Source organism: Prinia subflava, chromosome 14 (genome assembly GCF_021018805.1).
Source record: "Prinia subflava isolate CZ2003 ecotype Zambia chromosome 14, Cam_Psub_1.2, whole genome shotgun sequence".
NCBI classification, from domain to species: domain Eukaryota; kingdom Metazoa; phylum Chordata; class Aves; order Passeriformes; family Cisticolidae; genus Prinia; species Prinia subflava.
Window position 1 is genome coordinate 20,170,787 of NC_086260.1, and position 25,995 is coordinate 20,196,781.

The 25,995-nt window shown below is 40.7% G+C and overlaps 1 protein-coding gene across 4 annotated transcripts; it reads right to left on the reverse strand.

Annotated features, from left to right (window-relative positions):
* Positions 1–301: 301 nt before the first annotated feature.
* TASOR (transcription activation suppressor) lies at positions 302–24,823 on the reverse strand. 4 transcript variants are annotated; one of them, XR_010082224.1, is made up of 24 exons: positions 24,298–24,823; positions 18,075–18,220; positions 16,866–16,958; positions 15,951–16,023; positions 14,810–14,901; positions 14,310–14,468; positions 12,860–12,987; positions 12,176–12,207; positions 11,443–11,548; positions 10,949–11,052; positions 10,737–10,840; positions 10,440–10,512; positions 10,230–10,304; positions 9,144–9,860; positions 7,670–8,112; positions 6,639–6,777; positions 4,860–5,788; positions 4,056–4,178; positions 3,345–3,504; positions 2,651–2,759; positions 2,321–2,499; positions 2,076–2,234; positions 1,512–1,711; positions 1,125–1,263 (listed from the first exon to the last, which is right to left on the reverse strand). XR_010082224.1 is itself a non-coding variant. In XM_063411307.1 (23 exons), exons 1-23 carry the CDS (start codon positions 24,686–24,688, stop codon positions 875–877), a joined length of 4,923 nt encoding a protein of 1,640 aa, XP_063267377.1. In that variant the 5' UTR covers positions 24,689–24,823; the 3' UTR covers positions 302–874. The 4 variants fall into 4 exon arrangements, 3 of the variants coding, with proteins under 3 accessions (XP_063267377.1, XP_063267376.1, XP_063267378.1); XM_063411307.1 differs by lacking the exon at positions 1,512–1,711 and having other exon boundaries at positions 302–1,263; XM_063411306.1 differs by lacking the exon at positions 1,512–1,711 and having other exon boundaries at positions 302–1,437.
* Between the last annotated feature and the right edge of the window lie 1,172 nt (positions 24,824–25,995).

Consider the following 25,995-nt stretch of genomic DNA (forward strand, 5'->3'; position numbering starts at 1 on the left):
GTAGTTCACAAAACAAGTAAAACAAAACCAAAAACCTGAAAGCCCCAAGAATCATTAAGCTGAAGTGGGAGGGGATTGAGATTTTTCTGATGCAAATTGAACTCCCACAGTCATTAAACCCAAGTTTGTCCTTCTCTCATTACAGTAATCACAGTGGCCAGATAAAAACTGGGAGGACACTGATGGTGCTGCAATGGCACAGAGCAACAAGTGAGACACACAGATGATTGTTGTGCATGAAACCAGGCTTGGATGTTCCTCAAGCACTTTGCAAAATGTAAAAACCACAGACAAAGCAATGTGTTATCAAGTCCCTTGTGCATTAAGAGTTTATTAGATTTTTTTGTAATGGAACTGCACCACTGGTTACTCCAATTGAGGTATTTAGCCAAAATCCAGTATACAGTCATGAAAAAAAGTACACTGCCTTAGAGCTACGTAAAAACATTGTACAAAATTTGTGTCAATGTCAAATAAATACATTAACTTGAAAATTTATGTGAAGAAACATGACTTGGATACTCTTGCAGTTAAAAAAGAAAACAACTGGCTCTTTCACATATTTTAGGCAGACATTCAGCTTTACATTAAACAGACCTCAAACTGAAGCCTAGGTAACAGGTCAGATACAAATGTAGAAACTTAAAAGTGCCAACAAACAAGATAATTCAAGTACAGTAAACGTTAAAAAATATATGTATTTATTTCAATTTTCAGATGGTTCCAACAGGGACAGGCCATCAGGAATTTAAATAGAACATGAAAACATCTGAGATAACAAGAAACATTTTGTTCCAGAATAAAATAGAAATCGTTAATCCAACATTTTAGAAACAGGGAGGTCCACAGCAACTTAAAAAAGAGATTTAAGAGTTCATTTCTGTTCTGAATATGGCCTGGAAGAATCACAGCAGCTATTCCAGCCACCAGGTGATGACGACCTTTCTGTATCCATGCTCTGACTGTACGCAGATAGAAAATAATTGCTCCCTTCTTGGTTTTGATTTGCATTAGAAATTGGGTATGTTGTTCCCAGAAAAGTCTGATGAGTGAGTACATTAAAGTGGCTGAATTGATGGGACATGTTTAATTGTCTGCTATAACCCTGGAAGTTACTGTATGGAGTTTGTTCAACTGCATTGTGTTTTTCTCCTTCAGCAGAGCATATTGTAGAAACTGGAGTAATTGGCTGTTTCTCTTCCAAGTCAGTTTTGTAAATCTTTTCCACAAGGCCAGTTTGTGCTTCAGAAGATAACTCTGTAACTGATAAGCAGCTTTCTTTAGCATCTACTCCATGTGGGCCCTTGGCCTCTGTCTGCAAAGCTTCCATATGAGTATTATACTTAGAGGCATCACTGCAGACTTCTATTTCTGACAATTCATCCCCTGAATCCAGAGACATGTCCTCCTCATCCTTCTCATCCTTTTCTACAAGAACTACATTAAAAGAGAGAGAAAGTCCTATTCTATTGAAATACAAACTTTGGTTAAAAAGGCCATACACTACTCACAGTGTCACACTTCAGGTCTGCCAGTCCAACAGCACTTTCTTGGTCTTCTGCCACTCGTGTTCACTTACTCAACACACACACTTAACCCTCTGTGGGAGTGTCCAGTTACTTGGTGCTAAAAGCTTCTGCACACCGTGTTCATATTTAGTGCTGGGAAATCCCAACTCCCAGCTCCAAAGGGGACAATGTCAAAACAGCATCTAAAGTTACACAGCAGGTGAGTATTTGATCAGACAATTAAAGGAGTACAACTACTGACATCTTGGTACAGTTTATCTACTCTAAGCAGATAAAGCAGGTAGAGACAAGTCTATCCTTTTCCTGACAGATGCCCTGTCTAATGCCTCCAATACCGTATTAGCCTGTACTTCTGTATTTAAGGTCTCTGGTGCTCCATCCCCACTGCTTTTCCCCCATTATTTCAAATAGAAAAAGATAGCTTGAGAGTTGGGTTTTCCTTGCCAGCTGCAGTGGCCTGTTAACCAGAGTCAAGGCACACTGTCCCAGGACCTCTACCACACACATGCAGTTTGGAAAGGAAACTTTAAGTGTGTTTGACATTACCTGATTGTCTTTGGCCAGCACTGCAGGGAGGAAGGTGGTTCTGCTCAGTCACAGAGTTGTGATACCCAACGAGACTTTCGAAGTTACGCATAAAGTCATCAACAGCAGCAACCACTATGCCATTATCAACATAACTCGAGAGCGTTTTGAGATTCTTTTCTAAATACAGAAAAGAAGGGTTTGCATTAATATTTAGCACATATTATCAAAAAACGGGGAGAGGTGTTCACAAAAGTGGAGTTTACCTGTTAGGAAGACAACATGTCTCTGTTGTATGTTTTGAGCCTGAAGCCTGATGAGACAGTCAAGTTCCGGAGCATTTCGAGTTTGAGAATCACAGTTATGGTAAGACAGGATCTCAACCAAGTGCTTCTTTTGATAAGTGTTCAGAAGGGTGAGCAGGTTCAGGGCATTGGCATTCATCCTGCAGTGAGGGGAAAGCTCACTATCAGAAACAATCAGGTCAGTCTAAATATCAGAAGACAAATATAAGAATAAGTTCTATTTAAGTGTTTTTAGAGGGCATAATGAAAACTGAAGCATTTTAATAGCTGGTATTATAGAACCTTACTTACCTCCCCAGCTCTTTTAGTTTTTTTTGTATTTTGCAGTGGACTTTCCACTGCCATTTTCCATCTGGGGTACTGAGATCCTCCAGAAACGTTAGGAACTGTTTTAGTTTATCTGTTATTGAGATATTGAATAAAAGTTAAATTTTGTGGTATGTAGACTGAAAATACTGCTTCAGTGTATACAAAAAGCTGTTTTCTGTTTTCATCACAGTACAATCACATAATTACAAATAGCAGCCACTCACTTCAAGTTTTCTTCCAGGCAGACTGGCAAACAACAGTATCATAAAACTGAGCTGCTTTTCTGTACCTCAGGTGTCCAGCAGTGGTATTTAAAAGCTGACCTCAGCATATATGCTCTACCTTGCTAAAGTATTTAAAAAAATTGTAGCTTCGTTAACTATTAAATTTCAAATAAACAAAAGGTATATATAGTATATTTATAGATAGAGTAGCAAGGAATAAAAGGTTTCACAGAAGTAATTACACAATGTAATAGAAACTGAAGACAAAATCTCCCTGTTCCTGTGTTCTTCAAAAAGCCAATTGGCTGAGAAAGAGACTGAATCAGTTGAAGCTCTCAAAGAACATCACAAAAATTGGAAGACCTGATCCTTCAGTGTGGTGAGTACGGGACCTCTCAGGTACTGGAATGTCAGGATTTTAGTTCTAGAACTTCCAGAAGGATCACACTTACCTGTAGTGACGGACTCTGGGTTAAGGACAGATTCATCTGACACAACAAAACCCCCAGACACAAACAGCTCATTGTAAGTGCGGTTTTTCACATCATCCAAACTATCAACCCCTGCAAAGCTGACACAGGAGAGCCTCTTCAGAGTCACCAGGCCAGGGATCTGTTTAAAAAAATTTGAAATCAAGAGATGTAACCACAGGTCACACAGAAAAAAGAACTACAGAACTTTCCTACCTACTAATGCCAGGCACCAAACTTCAAAACACATTTTCAAAAAATTACTGTTTATTCTCTTGTCTGGGGAGGTGCTCTCTCAGGACCATTACAGATATAAGGTAAATGGACATTGAGCACTTGGAATAATTTTACTTTCTGTCCACCACAGGGACTTAAGCTGTCAGGAATACCTCAGGACATCTGAGAGCTGCCTTCACCTGCTGTTAGAGCATCACAGAACCAGAAGCATAACTACTCAGGCCTCTGCACAGCTTTACAACTACTAACAATAAATATGCATTAGCACATGCATTGTGGTGGAAGAAGTTATGGGTAAACGTTGGGACAATACCATTTTGTTTCTTCAAACAGCAGCTAAACACAGGGCACTGTTGAATGCTGTGCTGCTAGAAGGAAGCAGCCTTGCTCCAAATGAGCTCCTCTCACTATTGACAACAGCTTTCTGTAGCACATGGTTACTTACGTGGGACATACCTTATGGATGAGGTTGGCAATGTCTTCATTTTGGATAATGATCAACAGTTTATCTACATTATCTCTTCTTTGAAGGAATTGCTCTGGATGGCACTCTGTATTCCCTAACTTCCTAAGATATTCCTGCCACCACAGAAAGAGGAGACAAGGAAAGTGTCAATAGATAGGCTGGTAAAAACAATGCCCAGATGACACCCAGGACAAGAAAGTTTTCCACTTCAGTGAATCCCACAGGGACTGGCTTCTTTATCTCTCCCATACATTAATCAGAAGGATGCAGCAACACAGAGCAGCTGTTTCAGCAAGTCAGTCATTCCTATCAAATCACACATACAGAGCCAACTGACTGTATCGAACTACCTGAGTTTTCAAGGAAAGCCAGTTTACAACTTTCATCTCACACCTTTAAATACAGAAGCACAGTGATTTCTCAAAGTTCTCTCTACTATTAATTAGAGGGGAAGAGGAAAAACCCCAAATGCACAGAGTGACTTTTCATACATTCTTTCTAAAATGGTAGCTATCACATTTCTTCCCTTATTACCTTTTTTCTGTAAGGCCACCCCCTGGCAGGATCTTCAGGAAGGACCAACCTACAGCCTGTTCTGTTTTCCAGCTCCAAGAAAAAGACTTATGTAAAAGCTAAATATAAGCAAGACTACCTCAAAACCTCAAGGAATAAATGGGACAGGGCAGCATACTTTCACAATTCAATTCACTTTCACAGTGAAAGTGAGTCCAGTTTCACACAACTGGATTTGAAGGTTCTGATACTAGAGAGAAGTTGAACTGAAACAGCTTTACCTTTATTTCTCTGCAGAGAACACTTTCTTCCTCTTCATGAATATAAAATTTGACAGTGTTTTTCTGTACATCTGACATAATTTTGACCAAACTGTTCAATAGTTCAGGTTTTAACTGGTGTATAATATCAGGAAAAGCTGGTTGAGTTGAAATGTTTACATTCTCAGGGGATTTCTGAGTCTTTTCTGGTGGTTCCACGAGATCACCACCAGAAGAAGTCTGATCCTCTGGTTTAGCATTCCTATGACCCATTTTCTCCCTCCCTAGGGGTAGGCTTGTTGCAGGCTGCTCACGAGAATGCAGCTCTTCCCCCAGGTTATTGCACAGTGGCTCTGGGAATGGCGCCGTGTCGCTGTCCCTGCACACGGCCAGTGCATCGGGCACCGGCCTGGGGGCAGTGCTGCTCACCACCCCCAGTGCTTCAGGACTAGAATGAACTGGGGCACTCTGCTTCATGCATGAAGAAGCTAAAATTACATTATTCAGCTTCTCACTCAGGCTCTCTATATATTCTTGGACAGAAATCTCTGATGCCTGCAAACAGATGTGTTCAGAAAGTCTTGTTATCCTCTCCTGGGTAGAAAGGACTGGTGTGGGCTTGCTACTGATATAAGCAATGTTCTTTTGCTGCAAAATTTCTTGAATCTTTCTTGCAAAGAGCTTATACTCTTCTAACAGTGTTGTCTCTATTACTGCACTAATGGAATGCTTAGCTGTAAAAGGGTGATCTCTTAGCTCATACTGATCTTCAAGTTTCTCCACTTGTCCTGTGCAATGCCCATCTTCTGCTGTCCCCTTCTGTGTGTCTGAAAATGGAGAGCATGGCAACTGAGAATCAGGATTTCTCTGTCGATTTACTGCCCGAGGGTCATTAGGAAGTGCATCTGTTGGTGGCAAGTACTGCAGTGGCTTTTTTGGTGATGTCAGACCTAGAGGAAGAGTTCATCATCACCATCATCATCGCATGTTTGAAAGTCTCACACAGCTGATACACCAAAACCTCCAAATCACAGCCTGAAAACAGCATTACTGTTACGCCTTCCCCACCAACCAACTTAAATCCCAATACTCAAGTGTTACAGTCTGCTGAGGTACAGAAGCACAGTACATTTAACAGCTCCTAAGACAGTAAAACAACACAGTCTAAGTCTGCTGAAAAAGCAAAATACAAGTCATTTTTCCACAGATAACTTAGAGTAAGCATAACAGGATATACCTCCATCACAAATTAAAAATTAAATTAGAAATCAAGCAGGGCAACATATTATTCAAGTATTTTCACTTGCTACTACATTAAAATTCTCACTTTTAAAAAGCTTCAACACAAATGACCTTGTGGAATTGAACTGCAAGCTGCACCTGATCTTGCAATTGTGAACACAAGGTTTTTTTTCTTGAAGGGGGAGGATATCAGTCTGATCGACACTGTTAGTCTAGTGACACTGCTTCAGTGGCTCTGCAAGGAGTGCTGAAAGCCCCTCATAACCCCAGCTCAGTTTCTTCACCATCTATATTCAAAACTATAGTTTTGTTTGTTTTTAAAGCATTCATATTTCTAATTTTTGTCAATATGAAGCCAAACCAATATTCTCCACCAGTATCTGTTTTCATCCAGCAGATTTCTGTATTAATCAAATATAAGAAACAGCTGTACAGGCTATAGATGTGCTTGTGTATCAACACATGATGCAAGAATGGATCTGTGAATCCAGATATAAACCTTTACAACATGTTTTCATTCACTATTTGTAGGAATAGAGGAGTTAAACCCCATCTTACCTGTAATTGGGATAAGTTTCCAGTGCATTCCATCTTCCCCTGCATTATTTGAGCTGAGATGTTGCCCACTATAGCCATGTTCTGTAGGTGCACTAGGACAGGGACTGTAGTCTTCAAAGGTACTCTCAGTGCTTGCCTCCTAAAAAACAAACAAAATGCTCATCTCAGAACTACTTCTTTTGCTTTTGCTTACTATTAAATTTTTACATTCTGAGAAGTTGACAGAAAGAACACACCTGAGTTCACCAGCACACTGGCAATTCTGCCGTCAATCTATCCAGTCAAACTTGGAAACCTTTCCATGAAGTACTTCCCTGGTGTATCATGAAATGACTAAGGCAGTCCTGAGCACTGGCCTTACATTATGGAAGCTGGAGGTGGCAAAGAGGAAGGGAGGGGAGAACTGGCTGCTCCCTCACACCTTCCAGGCTGTTGTCTTGATACCTGACTAAAGAGATGTTGGCATTGCTGAGGCACCGCCTGCAACTAGTATTGGGCCCTTAAAAATGCCAATTTCATCTCACATTCCAGACGGGTAGAAGCAAAACAGCATGGAGATGACAGGTAGGACACACTCATTCCTGCACTATGACTTAGAAACTGGGCTTTGTGTGTAAGTACCAGTAACAGAGATCATAGAACAACTACTCTTGTAGGATAATGAGCTGGATCAAGGAGCTGAGGCACTGTGATCCCTAAACACAAGGGAAATCATATACAGCACTGCACCAAGAAAGCATACAAAGAGAGCTGAGCATGCAGTGAAATGCTCAGAATTCAACTCTTCAACTCAGAGTTCAACTCTGCTCCTTTTTTATTACAGAAAGAATAGATATAAAGAACCAGGAACACATGCTTAAGAGTGGAGAAAATTTCCATCCATGTTCCTACCAAACAGAAAAGCTTCACAGAAAAGTTAGTACGTATCTGTGTTTACCTCTGTAAAATACACAGAATGTTCTTTTCATTTAGGCTCATAATATTTATGAAAATAGTACTTTCACTGTCAGCATCTCGGCAGTTTCACTTACTTGTAAATGCAGTGTGTGCTCAAGGGCTGCTTCATTGGGTGGGAGCTGCAGACTGACATCGACAGGGTAGGGGAAGCACTGCACGTCAGCTTCCATCATGGCTGGGCTCTGTGGGTCCTTGAAGGTAACACTGTCAGCCTGAGCAGTGTTAGGATCAGTGTTATGATCATCTCTGTCCTGAGCTGGAACGGATTCATATTCATATTTTTGTCTCACATCCTCTTCAGTTTCCTCAGTGCCTAATGCAAGAGCTTGACTGACAGACTGTGCCAGCTTTGGGTCGCAGCGGCTTGCAGTGGCCAGAGTCTCCAGCAGCACTTTGATGAGCCCCTGTGTGTCGGCAGCAGGGTCAGACACATCCGCCTGCCTGAAGTCGCTATCGTGGCCACCGTGGTCGGAATTCATTGACAACGTGGAGTGTGGTGAATCCAAGGTTCTGCCCCCTTAGAACAGGGTGAGGAGGGGAAAAGGAATCATTACTCAGTCTTAAAATAAAAACAAAATCAGATCTCCCCACAAACATCTGCCACATACCCATGGTCTCACTCTTTAGCATCAGTTTGTATGTACATGCATTTATTTTAACAAAAATGTGGACATGCATTCATCACATGTTTTCATTAATTATCAATGTAAAATGACTTTTGAAGGTTCACAGAATTCCAAGCAGGAATCCCAACTATAAAGTCCACCCTTTGCCTCCTTCATCTCTACATGCCAGCCACTATCTTTTGTCCCCCTCAACAGGACAACTAAAATCAGTCACTTCATCTTCCAGTGATTTACATACACAGAGTGACTGGTGCTTGATGGAAATCCCCTCTTCTTTGTGTCACCCTGTTCCCATTTCCCCTTTCTGCAGGAGGCCTTTATAATTGCCTTAAGAAAAGGGTCAGGGAAACAGAAATCAAAGGGGTTTTTCTGATAGATCTTAAGTCAGAAGGTATCTGTGATACTTCTCTTGAGATTTGGATGTAGATAATGTCATGTATAGAATAATCTTATTATGTTGTGTCCTTTGTCCCACTACACACATTACTGGCTATTTCAAAATTTAACTATGCTTTTTCCCTTCAATCTAAACTTCTTAGGTATGACATAAGGTATTGGATACATAAAGAACTACAGCAAAGTCAAACTCCACTACAGACAATATCAAGTCTGCTGAGTGTTCTGTATTAGAAAGTCTTTGGACAACTCCACAGGCAAGTGAACTCTTTGAAAGTCTGCCTTCTTTACAAAGAGGGAAAACAAAAGCAACTTCCAGGAAAATTTCCTTGTCTTCTAGAAAGTGGAAAGCTGCAAAAAAATAAACCTTCTCTCTATTGACAGATCTCAGGCCAATATTTAAATGAACCATCATGCATTAAATTGTCACAGCATGCAAAAAAATACTTGATCTATAATCATTAAATGTTAAATATGCTTTGAATAACAACGTTTGAAGAAAAACTCTAAACAAAGACTTTCTTACCCTCGTACTGACAAATATTCTCTGAAGAGTCACTCATTTTTAGGTATTTCTGCAGATTTTCAGATTGTTTTTCCAGCTTTCTTTTCAGACCACTTCTAATTCTGGGGTCCTCAGAATCAGAATCTCCACCTACGTTTTTCTTCCTACACTGGATCAAGTTAATAAGTTCTTTGAGTCTTTCAGTATCATATTCTCCAGAAGGAGGTAGTTTTTGTTTGGCAGCAGTGGCTTCATATTTGGGATGGATTCTTTTCCTGCATTTTGCCTTGGCAAAGTCAGAACAGTCTTCTGTAGCTTCATAATCTGAGACAGGACTGAAGTGCTGAGGCTTCCGATTTCTATCCAGCAGTTCTTTAACTCTGGAAATGGGGAGCTCATAGGTCTCACAATCAAAAATATAGTTCTGCCAGCATGGGCGAATGTGACCTTTGTACCTTGGGGCAGGGTGCAGAAATCTTTTGTCATCCAGCCGTGTCGAGTACTCATGGAATATAAATTCTCTACCTCTTCCAGGGCCACTGTAGAGTTTTTTAAAGTACTCATGCACGTACTTTTCCACAACAGCAGCGAAATCTGGACTCCTGTCTTTACGGCATTGGATTAAAGCAAAATGCAGAGACTGAACCAGCTTGGTGAATTCTGGAATGATTTCATTTTCTTCGTGCAAAACCGTGGTAGTTGAATTTTTCTGTGTTGTATATGGAACACTCTTTTGAGCTGCCATAGGAGAAAAGAGAATCCACAATTAAAATCAAACCATGAAGCTATAAATGATGACTAGTTAGCAATACTCTGTGTTAATACATACTGGGTGAAACACAATTTGGAATGTCCATGAAGAAATAATTCAGAAGACAGGAAAGCCATATCAAGGAATTTCAACAAGTTTTACTTTCTCAAATATGAACAAATGAACCTACAATGTGTGATATTTGCTTTTGTGAACGAGTACTTCTTAACACCAATACCATGACCAAGGCAAGGCAAACTGTTACTCTTAGTTCACAGTGACTGAATACTGCAAAGTCTTTAACAGACTATCATGTCTGTTTAAATAAACCTATATACAACAATGAACAAACCTACCTGAGTTAATTACACCTCTAGGCTCTGGAAACAGAAACAATGCATGAAGCACACGGGACCTTCCAGTCTGGTGGTCTAGAACACAAAAAAATAAAAACAGTTAAAAAGGAGAGGACCACCAAAAGTCAATCTAGTACTCAAAACCCCAGCCCCCTCAAAAAAAACCAAAACAACAAATCCATCTCAAACACCAACTCAGAGTATGCTTACCATAAGGGGACATCATTTGCCAAGGAGAAAGAAGAAAAAGAAATCCTCTGTCCACAAGTGGTTTCACAAGGACCTGTTTTCAAGCAAAAAGAGCAAACTGCTTCAAATACATTTGATCACTATGAATACTCTTCCTGACTGTAAGTTAATTCTGTCTTGGGCAGAGAAGTGCCCTGATACTTTAGAGTATGCCAGCTAAGGAATTCCAGTGAGATTGTGGATCTTGTAGTATGCCTCAAATTACTAACCAATAAAATTATTTTTAAAAACAGGAATAGTCAAATCTGTTGCACTCACAAGTTTTTCTTTCTCTAGTTTTTGAAGTAAACCCTCTAAGTGACTCCCAGAACGGGACTTCTCCACAACTTCATACAGGCTACAGTACATGCCATTCTTCCACACTGATACGATACAAGGGGAGAAAGAGAAGGTAAGAAAAAAAGAAACAAAACTGTAATTCAGAAAACTTGCAAATTCTGAATTTAAATAAATTAAGCAGAACACTTTACCTTCTTTTCCTCCTTGGTAATTTTCTTTAAAGAACACAGATGGTGAAATTTTTTTCTTCAACAGATCAATGCTTACAACTTTTTCAACCTCAAGCTTCTCAGGACTGGAGAAGAAGGGTGGGAGGGAGATAAAAAAAATCTCTTTTTTTACCTTCTATATTCCTACACTCACTGATAAAATAATAGCTAGCAAATACATGCTCTTAAGAATAATTTATTTCAACTATCTCCTGAGTCAGGGATGTTCATTCCTGCAGAGGAGTGTGTCACTTCAATGAAAAAAAAAACCCCAACAAACCCACAAACAACAAAACACCAAACAGAAAAGACATATTGACAGTTATGTGCCTGAACTAAAGAAAGTTCTGGACATACATGACTAAAGTCTTGTTTGATGTATTTAAGGCACTTAGTCAGTATTTCAGATTTTTGTCTGAATATATCCAAAACATAGAGCAGTATTTTAAACTTACTGTCTAAATGGCAATACTCACAGCTTGCATGGAAGGAAAGGTTGTGCTGCTGATTTTAGGGAAACGTGGCACACAAGTTTGCCTTTATTCCAAATCTGTCCCCTCCACAATGTAATGCTACACTTCTCTAAATTAAGATGGAGAAAGGAAGACTAAGTGAAACCACTTGCCAGATGTGACTGAAAAAAGAGACTGCTGAATCTCCAAAACCAGTTTAGGGTAAATTTCATATTAGTACCAGACCAGACAATAATGCTAAAAGGTAACAGAAAGGCTGTTATGAACCCTGTTTTGACCTGCTCTGAGCCAAGTAAAGGAGGTTGGTTTGTGACCTACACTTGTCAGAATAAGCACACCCTTGATGCCAATTTCTGAGGAATTATATCCTCTTTCCTAGCCTTTACTATCAACCACTTTCATACATATTAATTTTGCTTGAATGAGGTTCAAAACAAAGCATGACAGACAATCATATTATTTGAAGTGCCATTGAACAGAAGATTCAGGAACTGAAGATCAGTTCTTACTACACTCTAAGTAGGAAAGAGAGAAAAAAGACTTTTGATTTTGTTCACTTGTGGTTCACATTAAGGTATCTTTTTGATAATCCAGTATCAGCAGCCAGCATGGTTCAGGATAAAATTCAGGTATATACTCAGCATAACTAAACTAGCCAAACATAAAACTACAGGGGAAAAACATCAAAACCTTCCTTGTCTGTATCATAAAACCAAAAAATGGAACTCATTCTTACCTGTACTTCTATCTGTGTGGAAGGTGTTTGCTCTACACAAAAGAAGACAGACAGAATGACTAGACTGGAACAGAGAATTCTGGCCACTAAATTTTACATTAAGGATAGTTTATCAGCCTAACAAAATAGCAAGACTGGTAATTCCTTCTCTAACCTCAATCTATCACTGCTGCAGCATCTTATACTAGATACCTTGGTAACTGCTTTCAGCATTTCATAGTACAGTCTCCACACCTGGACATCTTCCTATCAGAACAGGTATCACAGTGGATCTGCGATCAACTGGCCATCAACACATTCTCTGCACAAGCAGTTAGACACCAGTGAATGGTTCAGAGACAAAATATACAGAATATTATTTTAGAGCAAGATAATGCTGTGAACATTTTTATGTCCAAAAATTTCCTCAGTTAGGTAAAACCCCCCACTATTTGGGGATCCTAGCCAGGCAAAAGGCAAGCAGGTGGGAAGAGCAGCAGAACGGCTTCCCACAGGGGCCACCCTGCTGCACAAAACCAATTCTGCCAACTCTTGCTTTGCTTTAAAAGTATTTATTATGCTAGGTCCCTGTGACACATCCATTCATTCCAGCACTGTTCATTTAAATCAATTCAAACCTACTGCCAAGAGCTATGAATTCTTCATGTTACATGTAGATTTGCCAAAACTCATTTCCTAGCTTACCTTGATGGGGGCATAAATTTTGGTCCTTGTACCACGTCATCTTTATAAGTAAATGAAACAACAGCATAAGGACAAACATGTCTTGGTCTTCGCCTGATCTCATCAAAGCCGTATTCATAAAAGTAGAACTGGGAAAAAGAAGTGACAATGTTAAATCAGAAGGCTGAAGCAACAGACAATTTCTTTAAAAGCTGGTATCTAAAATAAAGAAGTTTTTAAATGCTCTCCTCATAGGTACTATAGAATACAATCAATTAGGGTAGTTCTCTCTCCTTCATCAACCACTGAGATATGGACAATACTTCAGGATTGAATCAAGAATGAAACACTCTTGAAATGCAACATTTACTTGAAAGTATTCTTGGCAAGAGAAGGGATAACTAATAAAAAAAAATAAGAAGAAAGTAAATATTGCAATGACTTTTGGAGTCTATCCTTAGTTCAGTCACAAAATTCTAATATGAAAAATTAGTTTAGGCAAATTTGCAATGAGAAATGAAAAAATATATTCATATTTTAGCCATCTGATTCAGCGTCCAGCCCAGTGATTTAAAGAAGACAAAAGAAGTTGTTAATACTGAAGACAATGCTTTCAAGTAAGGATCCTGAAACCTGCAGACTCAGTGGAATAATCTGATTGCAACAGATTACTGCTGTAAGAGGTAGAACACTTGGAGGAACATAAATGCTTGGAACTGATTTCATTCTGTCTTCCCTCAGCATCTCCAAACCTGAGAAAAGGAAAGGGGAGGGGAGGAAAGGGGAAGGCAGAGAGGCAGAGAGGCAGAGAGGCAGAGAGGCAGAGAGGCAGAGAGGCAGAGAGGCAGAGAGGCAGAGAGGCAGAGAGGCAGAGAGGCAGAGAGGCAGAGAGGCAGAGAGGCAGAGAGGCAGAGAGGCAGAGAGGCAGAGAGGCAGAGAGGCAGAGAGGCAGAGAGGCAGAGAGGCAGAGAGGCAGAGAGGCAGAGAGGCAGAGAGGCAGAGAGGCAGAGAGGCAGAGAGGCAGAGAGGCAGAGAGGCAGAGAGGCAGAGAGGCAGAGAGGCAGAGAGGCAGAGAATATACTCTTTCCTAGCCAACATTTTCCCTTTTACAAGTCTCACTTAATGACCACAAACCAGTTGTACTATTACACTTCAAACCCCACACATTAAGCCCTCTCTTCCAACCTCCATTCCAGACTCATGTACATTCCCCAGTTACTTCCTATTCCACCTCCACCTAATCTGAGGGAATCTTTGCCTGAGGTTCAGGATCACACAGGGGGAACAGGAGAGGCTGCCACACTGTCCTGGGATTTCTAATGCAGGCACTTGTGGGCTGCTATACATACCCAGCTGCAGCTTCACAGGGAAGCTCAGGGTTTGTTGTATCTTCAGTGATTTTCTCTTCATCATTTCAGAAGTTCTGTTTATGAAGGTTTTATGTAAGAAGGTAACACAGCCTCAACTTTACCTGAGTAAGTTCATAGGCTCGGTAAGCCAACAAGGAGTTGATTTTATTTGCATTCTTTGAAACATGACACTCGTGCTTTGGGGTGGGATCCAACACGCCCTTGGCAGTCGATTCCATTGTTTTCATACCAATGTGGTCATATACGCTTTTCATTCTCCCCTGTAATAAAGCAGAAGAATTGTCAGCACAAGCTTTTTCCTGGAAACTGGCAAATTACTTCAAGTACCAAAGAAAGTAAGAGCAGAGAAAATAAAACAGGCCATTAAGAATACCACTTCTAGAAGTATATTATTTTCATACATTCAAAAAAACCAATAGATTTTTGCCTTTTATAACAATTTATTATGCTTTATTTAAGCTTAATATCAACACTGGTTTTTAAATCCAGAAATCTAGCTTCTCTATTAGCCGATGATTGTGCTAATTAAAAGTTAGGTTAAAACCACCTGTGTGTTATCAGTAAGCAATGTAAGCCTTCAAGAACAGCAAGATAAAATTACCTTTATTATTTTAAAAACAATCACATCTCCAGTTGCTCCAGGTTCTAGAGGATTAGGCTGCAATAAATCAGCATGCTTGGAGATATATACACCTGAGAAGGGTATAAAAATAAACCAAAATACATTATGCTGAATATTAAAACATTATGAGAGGTTTAAAAAGCACTACATGGGATTAAAACTTAATGGACACAAAAGAATAAAGATACAACTGACACTCAAGTGCAAAGGTAAAATAATTTTGTGCTTTTCCATACTTAGTTATTTCATAGATTTTAAGGCCCCAAACATACACTGTCATTTGTTGGTCTGGCTGACTACCTCAGATCAAAGAACTGTAACTGAATTTAGGTACTTCAAAAAGCATCCATTTTGCTTAGGTTCCTCACATTCCAAGTCTGTATTTAACTGCTTTAGCAAATTGCTCCAGACCCTTTACCAGTTAAACCAGTAAGAAATCATATGCTCATAAAGCTTTGTTTTCTCCACCTTGCACTTATTTCTGCTTTCAATATTCATGTCTATATTCATTCATATTCACATTGTCTGCTTTCAATATTCATTGTACAATGTACATAGTACTCTGTACTATGTTCCTCATACACAGGATGACAAAATCACTTCTTAATTTTCTATTTGAAAAGCTTTGCAAAAGGAACTTACTGTCTTGCATTCTCAAAACTCTTTAACACCTTGTGACTCTTCTAAGTCTCCAATTTATCTATGCTCTTAGTGGATTTGTGGATTTAAGAATTTTAGTTCTATCTACATCAAAACTGAGCTGAGCTACTGTGTCCATGAGGTATCTCTGATTGCACACACCTACAAACAAGCACAGAGGCACCCAGCCACACACTGCGTTAGCTCTTTGCCCCACCAGGTTTCTGGAAAGACATGGGATATTGGTTTGACTTAAAGTCAAAATGAGAATTAGGTCTTCTCTTTGGGAAGGGAATTTAACTGAACTACTCCAAAACAGAGCTACGAAAATGTTCTGATGTCTATTTCCTTTGCTAAAAACATCTTGCTGTGATACTGCTGCAGTCAGTGATAGAAAAAGGAGTTAAAGTTCACACAACTGAATCACATTATCTGCCAAATGCTACTGAATAACCAGCACTCATAATCAAAAGAGAGTTACCCATGGAAGGGCTGCCGAGAATTGTGATTCTGGAGTGGCCAACCTGCAGCCCCCTTTCACATATGCTCTGGATCTAAAGAGAACAGACAGTTTTTTAAGCAACTCTATTAGGAAAGCCAAGATATTAATTGAACAAACAGAGAGAAATTACACTTACAAAATTTAAATTGAGATTTAAACAAAACCCCAACCCTTACAAAGAGATGTGAGACTAGTCAGAATTCTCTATAAAACTATGAAACTGTGCAAGTCGAACTCTGATATGGCGCAGCTACATATACATTAAGATACATACATCTGTATCTTAAAAAAACACAGCTTCCCTACACCTTAAACACTGTTTATGAACATTACTTGCCTTTAATACAAAAAATTTTAGTATTTAAAAAAGAAGTATACCTGTCAAATGATTGCATCTTTAAGAAATCCTGACTCTATGATGGCAGACAAAGCACAGAAATCACTTTTCCATCACTTTGATTAAAAGTATATGATCAAAGAAGAGACAATGTCCATTTTCTAATATTACAGGTTACCTCGTTGGTGCAAAAAAAAAACCACCAAAACCCAAATGCACTGAAAACACAAAATATTCCTCCCCAATTATGAAATAATCAAACATAAACCCAATAAAAACTCAAATGCCATCCAGAAAATCTATCTTTTTATTTATAAAACAGACCGTAAAGAAAAGATACAGAGACATATAAATGGAATATCTTAAGGAGCAGGGAACAGAGAATTTAAATGGTGACATATTAGATCCCTTACCCATCCTGCTACACCTTCCAGTGCAGAATTTTGCAAAAGTAACTTCAAGACTGTGTCAATAAAAAAACTCTGAAAAAAACCCAAACCCGCAAAACCTCTTAACTGCTGAAGAAAGCATTTCCCCTGCAGTGTTTCATTCCTCACCTGGCACCGATCCACCATGAGGAATCCGTAATTTTCCGAGAGCTCCTTCTCCATTCGCCCATCAAATTTCAGCTCCCTGCGTTTTTCTGTGAACTGTTCATACAGAAAGTTTTCAACACAGATACACACATTGCTGCTGGCACAGTCAAGTGTCAATGTTTTAAGACCCCATCTATGTTAGCAGGTCCAGGTAAACAAAAACAATCAAAAGATAATCCAAATTAAACCACTGGGCGCTATAATTAATTTAGAGTTCAAAAACATTGTAGCTGTGGGAAATTGGCTTAATCTGCCCAAGTATTGGGGGTTTTTAAGAGACACTCTTCAAACAAACCTCTGCAGTAATGCTTTAGTTTATTCTTTGTAGCAGAACTGGCTTGAACCATGCAGCCCAATTCCTTCCATATCATCTTTGAAACTCCAGAAATAAGACTTTTTCTCTTTTTAGCAGACAGATATCTGTCAGATACCTCTGAAAAATACTTTTGCAGATGCATCTCACTGCTGCTGAGGTTTTTACCAATATTTCTCAGCTGTAACCATGAATAATTAATGTGATAGCAGAAAATGCTTCAGTTTACTTTATAACTTCAAGATGATAACACATCACAGCAAACGAATTGTTTATTCAATTACTTCATATGTGAAGCTCTTTGGCACTGGGAATGCACACCTCATTTGAGTGTGATGAGAGCAAGCCAAAGCTAGATTTAAGAGACACCACATAAGGCACAACAGAACGGCTTCAACCAAGGTGCTCCACTTACTAGATCAGTAATCAACTTTAGTTAAAGTAACTTCTTGGAAAACAACAAAACCACAGAGGTTATGGAAACTTATATCAGGCACATATTTTAATCTTAATTTTCAGAGGAAATATCGGCCTTGTAAAGAAGACATTTAAACCTTCTTTCCCGATTATTAAAATATCTTAATAAAAATTGAAAGCTAAAAGCACACAGACTTAAGTGGTGCCAAATACAATTTTTCTTTTAGCCTTCTTAGAATATTTGGCAGGCAAGACTTTAAAACTATGCAGTAACAAACTTGCCTGAAAAATAGCTGCTTACATTTCTGGGGATGTGAGTTTGTAATAAAGGCCAACCACATAACTGAAAATAATCCCCAGGTCTGTGCCTCTAGATTGAGAAGAAGCATTGTCACTTGACTGGTACCTTACTAAGAAGCAGAAGCCACAAATATACTCACTTCCTTTTCCAACAGTTCACTATGAACCAAGCTGGCTCTCCTGTATTTAAAATTGGACACTGAACTTAAATCCAAGTAGGAAGAATGCAGAATCTTCAAAATATCCTCAAATTCCCGAGAATCTGGAAGTACTGGCTGGAAGAGTGCTATAAAAGATAAGAAATAAAATAATTAGTGCCAATATACATGTGAAAACATCCAAAATTTTCCAGTTCATTGCATGAAGATAAATGCTTTGTGATTCAAATACAAAACACCTAGAATACTTGGCAAATATGGACTTTAGAAGGTTTATCTTAAAATTTCCTAGAATGACAGCACCTTTAAAAAAATCACATTTATGGTTTTTTAATATTACTCTTAACAGCTACTCAGAAGTTTGTAAGAGAAGCACCTCCAGTCGGAATTTACCCCTTAAAAGCATCTAATATGTACTGCAAAAAACTGTACTTGAACTTTCAGAACTGTAATTTATTAATTAACTCTTTTAATTAAGAAGCAGGAACAAAGTGTCCTGACAGAAATCTCAACAAGAGTTTCATAGCTTGGCTTCACTTCAGAACTATTATGAGGTTTTGTGTTTGTTTGCTTATGGCAATTAAGCTAAATATGAAGAAATCCAATCCTATTTAAAGAAAACAAATAAACTCCTATTATTAGAAAGCTCCACTGCCTGTGCTCGTGCTTGATGATGTTATCCCTTACTATACCTGCTTTAAAAGAAAGCCTTCAAGTGCTGTTGTACAAATTCCCTCCTGGGCAAACCCTTGCCTGAGTTCCCACAGCGAAGCAGTCATGTCCCTGAGCTTCTTATCTGTGTTTGGGTGCCAAGCTGACAAACTGATCAGAGGAGCAACCCGACTGAGCCAGCAGAGGATGGCAGTGCAGACTTTTGAGGGCAGTGGCCATGAAAACAACATCTCTGGGGGAACTGAACTAGCACAACACAAAAAGTGGTTTTTATCCTCAGAGTAACTTCCAAAACGTGCACCAAAAGTGCAGGATTTTTACTGTATTTACAACAGTTAGGAAGAACAACAACTAGTCTCACAGGAAAAAATCTACCATTACTCTAATAACAAATTAAATTTAATTACATTTTCAGTGTATATTCTCCAACTCCATTAAATAATATGGCAGTAGTTTTAGGCAGCAATCTTTTCCTCATTTGCAGAAAAGATTTACTGCATAAGCCTCAATATAAAACAAATGTTCCTAATGAAAACCAAACTGTTCGGTGTTATTTAGTAAAAGTTGCACACTTCAGATGGCAACACATCTGCAAACTGAACTCAAGCAATGATTCCAACACCAGCACCAAAGAGAAAGTGATTTTTTGAAGAGTGGAAGTTATGAAAGCAATTCAGAAACCACACTTATGTAACATCCTTTTTAGTAACTACATCTTCATTCTCGAAAAGCTAACAGCAATATGGGAGGAGACAGAATTCAGAGTGAATGGAATTCTCAACTTAGTATTACTGGGACTGAATGCTCTTGTACAGAAGAGATAAATGGGAAGGAGAGAGAGAGGGAGAGCTGCAGGTACACATGCCCTTGGAAAGCACCTCCTATTCCACCCCAGCCCCAAACATCCCTTGGACACTACACTAACTCCCTGTTACAAAGATCTGGGACTCATACTGCCAGCTCCTCAAAAAGGACCAGTTAGGGCAGAAGGTGATCTGTGCCAGTTGCTTGACCAAATTTCCTGTTTTCACCGGTGTTTACTGTACCTTATCCCTTTTCCCTACTTCCCCCAGGACACAAGCTCTCACCTCCATTTGGAGCCCAAACAAGTGGAAAGCATTGCAGGGTGAGCTAGAAAAGGCCACCACAAACCATACGCAATGTCTCACCTACTTTCCCACATGCAAATCAAGGAAGAGGCAGATTATCACATGAATTAAGATCCTGTCATACATGCAAATATTATTAACCATGTTTCTATTTGTGTTTAAACATCTTCTGCTCTGAGGAAAGCTCTGGGGTAGCCAGCTGAGACCAACTTGCCCTAAACCATAGCGTTCCCCTATTCTCCTGGTAGGAAGAACCTGCATAAACCTGTATACACTTAAGTTCTCAACACATTTATGGAAAAACCCTTCCTAACCATTTAACTATGGAAAGCAGAAAACAAGATATTTTTTAAGATTGCTCCAGTTTTTTCTTCCAGAATTTGAGGTACTGCAGACTTCATGTTCCTAATCAAAACATGAAACACTACCCCAGTGAGGTGAGTACCCAGGCAATACTTTTCAGTTTGTCTCTTGAGGGGTGGTGTTTGAGGACACTGACAGTCTAAAACATTAATGTCACCATAGCAAGGCCTGTACTTCACTTCAAGGAAGAAGTGCACAAACAAGACAAAACTAAAAACCGTTAAGTACTAAACCAGACCTTGTACAGCAGTCACCAAGACCTGTGCTCCCAGGCAAACCACGAAATTACTGAGCTCATCTCCAGTCCTTCATCACTTCAAAGACCAGCTATGTGCACATATGTATCTTCCAGGTTTGCTGTACAAACTTGATGGGTCTATGTTGCACCTTTACTGCCCTGTGTTAATTAAATGGTAAAGCAAGGACTAACCTGCAGCATCCTTATAATACAAGTCAATTGTTGTGGGGTTTGCTGGCTTGTTCTGCACATGTAAAAATAAATAAATAAATACTGGGTTGGTTCAGCTTCGACCCAGGGTACTAGAACACATGTACCTATTTTTAGGTGGAAATTGAGTTTAGCTAATAAGTACTAGTCAAGGGACAGGGACTCGACTGGATGTTTGGATGTATGTCACGTCTGAGAGGTTCTGCTTTTCTTTCACAGCAGTCTGATGTTTCAACTTCAGAAAACTGAGATTGGAGTTACTGGGTTTGGTTGCTTTAAGTCAGAATGTGGAGACAGAGCCATCCTCCTTGAGCACTTCTGAACAAAGTTTGAAGTGAAGTAAATTACTGATTTTCTTATCAGCTAAGTTGGCAGAATGCTAGCATTCTTCATACACAAGTGCTCCTGCTACAAAAAGCTCCACTGAGAAGCACCCTTTTAAGTCTTCATTTTCTTCAGTCTTCATTTTTTAAGACTAAGACAAAAAAATCTCTGCCGTTAATGAACTGTGACATTTTGACCTTTAGGACTTTTTCAGCCCAAAATGTCTTGTGCTCTCAAAAGGCCTAAATAGCTACCAAGTTCAGCGACTGACAGAGTCCTCCACCTAGAAATATCCTGTAGCAAATAGCAGATGCACATCTCTACCAAAGAAAATAAAATTAGAAGACAAAAGACAAGGCAAAATGATGAAGTAGAAAAGGGACAACCTGGACCTTCGTGCAAGCATTGCTGAGAGTTTCAGGGGTAAAAGCAAGACCTTTTCCCCCACTCAGCCTGAGGAACAGCAGTCATTTGCTACTTTGACAGAATCCAGAAATAAACCTCCAGCTTCAATCAACAAGCAATCCCTTAAAGGCACTGACTGCAATGTCAGCATCATTGGTGGAATTTCCTACTGTTTGGTAAGGGGATCACTCATACAGTTCATCAAGTTATAAGTGCTCTTACACTGCTTTATCCTTAAAATTTGCTTCCCTAATCCTTATCAAGGACCTCTCTAGTCTCATGCAAACTTGGAAACCTCTGAAGACCTGACAGCTGAATTAGAAGAGGCCAGGACAAGCCTGAAGACAAATGATAGATAAGCTGCTCAAGAGAGCGTAACAGCATTACTAAACTCTATGTACCAAGAAAACAAACCTTCAAGAGACTTCTAAGGAGGAAGACAAATGCAGGCACACCCTAAAAAAAATAATGTTGCGGCCAACCTTTCATTTGGGCAACCTTCCTATGCCAGGAAAAAGAATGAGGAAATTAGAAGTATTCTCTGTGCCAACTGATCACAGTTGTTTTTAAGAGGTATCTTTCCTCCAGATGCATTTCTTCAGATTCCAAAGAATTTCTGTTGACTTTCAGTCCCTACTTAAGTCTCCAAGAGGGGAGATAAATTCTGAAGGAGATAAATAAGCAGCTAAAGCCTGAATTTTCTAGGATATTTCTCTTACATTTTGGAAGCTAAAGCTTAAATTTTCTCTTATATTTGTGGCTTCAAGATTCAATTTTTAATTGCTTCACTATCAAAAATTGTTCCTGAAACACATTTTTAAAAACCACATATTTTAAAAAATTGAAACATCCACCAAAAAAACCCACCTCCAAACAAACTCAAACACCTCTGACAAAGTCATCCTGTGCACACTTTAGCTACACGCAGTAGCTAAACCTTCATAATCAAGGCAGCAGCTGTCTCTCAGGATGGTATGTCCAGGAAAGAAATGGTGGTTTAAAAAGCAAAACAAGGACAATTCCAAGGCAAGGAAAGCTTCCATGTGTATTGCTTCATGCTGGGCTCTAGAATCAAGCCAAGAGCTCTTCTGAGAGGGATTGGTGACATTCAGATTATTTTGCAATTTAACACGATGTATTTAAGCGCTAGCATTAAGGATGCTGCAAGCATGTGCCAATACAGCATCAGATGATCCATGCAGTACTGATCTTCCAGTTCAGTTCCAGAACTGACCAAACTGCATCATTTTTCAAATGGCAATACAAATCTCAACAGCAAGTCGGTTGTCCTCAAACTGCATGTTTGGCAGTCCATGCTGTGAGAACACCACTCGGCAGCTGTAAGGCCACAAGCACCGTGGGCTGAATGGAGCAGGGTCTACTTTGAGAGCTTTGGAAGCTTTAAGCCATCAGAATGATCAAAATATCCGAGAGCCTTTCTGCAGGCCAAAAGGAAAAAAGGTAAGAATGGGTCAAATTACCTTGACATTAGCAAGTCAGTTTTTGAAGTAAGAATGGCTTCCTCTTCTACCTTAGAGTCCACAGAAGCCTGAGGTTTGAACTACACAATCCAAAACATTTTGCACACTGCAGATAGCTCTGCATAGGCAAATGATGAATCAGATGACCTGAAAAAGTATTTTGCAGGTTTTCATTCACATTGGAACAAAATGCTAAAGAGGAAATTCAAATATTGTTGGTTAAGTCTAAACATTTCTGAAATACATTTAAAGGTATTCACATGTAACCACAGTTGTGTGTGACATACGAGGCACTTCAGTTGTTCATGATATATCCAGGTATTTTTCTGTCAGATGAATTATAAAAGACTTTTCTCTCCAAATCAACCCAGTTCTTTTTACAATGAATCTCTGCCAGACTTCTATCACCCCAGAGTGGGGTGGCAGTGGGAAAGACCAGGAAGAAAACGGGGTCATTACTGCCAAAAGGTATTATTTTATTACTGGAGAGAAAAGACCGGACAATGAAATAAACCTACCTTCATCTCTTCCTTACAGAAGAAAGCCTTTCAAGAAGTTAAGATGTTACTCTCGTCTCTGAAGAACAAGAAGCCTATTCAAACAAGTATTTCTGTGATATGGACTAAGTTACTGACTCCATATTGCAAAAGGGCAAGAACTAAGATAAATTTCAGGAAAGAAATCAGACATGCCTTCAACTCCACTTAACAAAAACAAGGTTAAACAGAAACCAGTGGAATCTTGTGACAAGCAAGAAATACCACAGGCTTTTAGAGGAAGAGTTACGCAGAAACAAAAAAACCCAAACCCTGGACACTTGGAAGCAGAACGCTTCCAAAGTGAGGCATGAGAACGTAGGATGTTCCCTTCCTTCCTGCAAAGAACTTTCACAGATAAGAACAGTCTTCTGCATATCATCAATGAAGGACAACTCTGTTGTGTTCGTTTAGTCTAAACTAACTAGGATTACACCACTCTCCTGCACGAAGGAGGTCAGGGGGAAGAGAAAAGCGAACCATCTTCGCTGATGTCAGTGTCCAAAGGAAACATCTTCTCCACATGCGAATGCACTTCCAGAAGCAGAGTTGAGATCATCTCAAGCCCACCCTGATCACTTCCAGCTTCTCCTTTTAAAGCACAGGTCTGAAATTTAAGCCGAGTTTTTGTTTTGGTTTTGTTTCATCCTCTTGACAAAATAAAAGTGAGACAGAGGAGGGGTAGGGAAAGAATGTAAAAGCCTGACACTAAAATCGGCTCCTCAGCAACCTCGCGAGTGCGAGCCAGGAGAGCCTCCTCCACACCGCAGCGTTTGCATGCAGCCGTGTGAGGTATCTGAGATCTGTCTAATGAATCGGATGGAGAGGGGAGCGAGATAGAAAAGGGAGGGGAAGGGAAGGAACAACCTTTCTTTTCTCTGCTCTTCCTGGGGATCTGAAAGTTCCTCCTAACAGGCTGCTGGTCTTCTGAGGGCTTAGGGAGAGAGGGCGGCCCCCCGAGCACACCGTTGGGCGGCTGCTGCTGCTGCTGTTCATTTGCCGTCGAGATGCTGCTCCTGCGCTGGCTGCTGCTGCTGATGCTGAGGTTTGTGGGGACCTTGTCCTCTGCAGCAACAGCAGCCACCACCAGCGCCTCCCCAGCGCTACCGTTCTCAGAGCGCCCGCCATTTTGTGTGGTGTCCTCAGCGGCTCCTGCTCTGTTACTCTCCGCTCCGAGGACGCCCGCGCTGGTCTTCTCCGTCCGCTGATGCTGCTCCGGCTCCATCTCGCCGCCATTGCGGATCACGGCATCCGCCATTCCCTCCGGAGAAGCGAGCCTGGCCGCCCGTGCCTTCTCCTCCCCAGTACAGCGCCCCTGCCCAGGGCCAGCAGCGCCCGCACCGCCCGGACTCCCCCTCGGCCCGCCTCACAGCAGCCCCCGGGACGCCCCCGCCCCACCACACAACATGGCGGCCGCAGAGAGGCGGGGCTGCGGCTCGCCCAGCCAATCCGCTCGCGGCATACGTTATAAATAAGGGTGCGGCGGGGACCCACGCGATAGGGTGGGAGGGTTGCGCTCGGGACCCGGCGCTCACGCCAAGCGGCTCCGCTCGGGACCCGCCGCTCCCGCCCCCGGCCACCGTTCCCGCCCGCGGCCACCGCTCGGTACGCGCCGCTCCCACCAAGCGACTCCGCTCGGGACGCGCCGTTCACACCGAGCGGCACCACTCGGGACCCCCCGCCCTCCCGGCAAAGCGGCGGCGCCTCCTCCGGACCGCGCGAGGTGGAGCGAGGCCGGAGCGCTGCTCTGAGGGGACGCCGCTCTCCCGAGAAGGCCGCAGCCGGCACCAGGCTCCTGCCCTGCAGTCGGGTCACGGCGCTCGGGAACGGGATCTCCCCGCAGCGAACCCTTGGCCACGAACCCGCCCGGCATTTCGGGTCCAGGAACGCTGGCACAGCCTTCTTTGCGAACTCCCAACTCTTAACTACAAGTTCACTGCACTGAGTGCCCATTGCGTGCTTCTTACTCTCAGATTCAAAGGCTTTTTCCAAGACATTGGACAAAATGACAGCATTTCACCTGTGAAGAACAGAATACATTATCATGGTTATGAAGGGCAGGCAAACCGCCCCCCCCCACCTTAATTTACTTCAGGAGGATTCTTTCATAGTTGGATAGTGAATTAGAACAACACTAAATAACACATATTGGAGGTCAAAAGGTTAACATTTATTGTCCGTGCAAGGCTCACAACTTCTGGTAGAAGAGGATGTGAAAATGTGGAAGCCAAAGCAAAGACCTGTCTTTGGCAGTTCCCAGGAATGCACTGGGGTGAACAATGCCTGCTGAAAATAACCATTCTTGCAGTGCCTCGGAAATGCAAATACCACGTTTTAGTTTTACAAGTAACTAGCAAAACAATAAAAGCCCATCATTTGTTTTCTTAGTTAAAAGTATACTAGTGCTAGAGTTGTAGAACAGATGCATGTATTCATTAGCTACTTCTTCTACCAATTATCTTCAATCCCCATAACTGTAGGTATTCATACATCACCTTGAAAGCAGCCACTGACCTTAAAAATAGGAGGTTTTCATGCTTGCAAGGTGTGGAAGGAACAAGTATT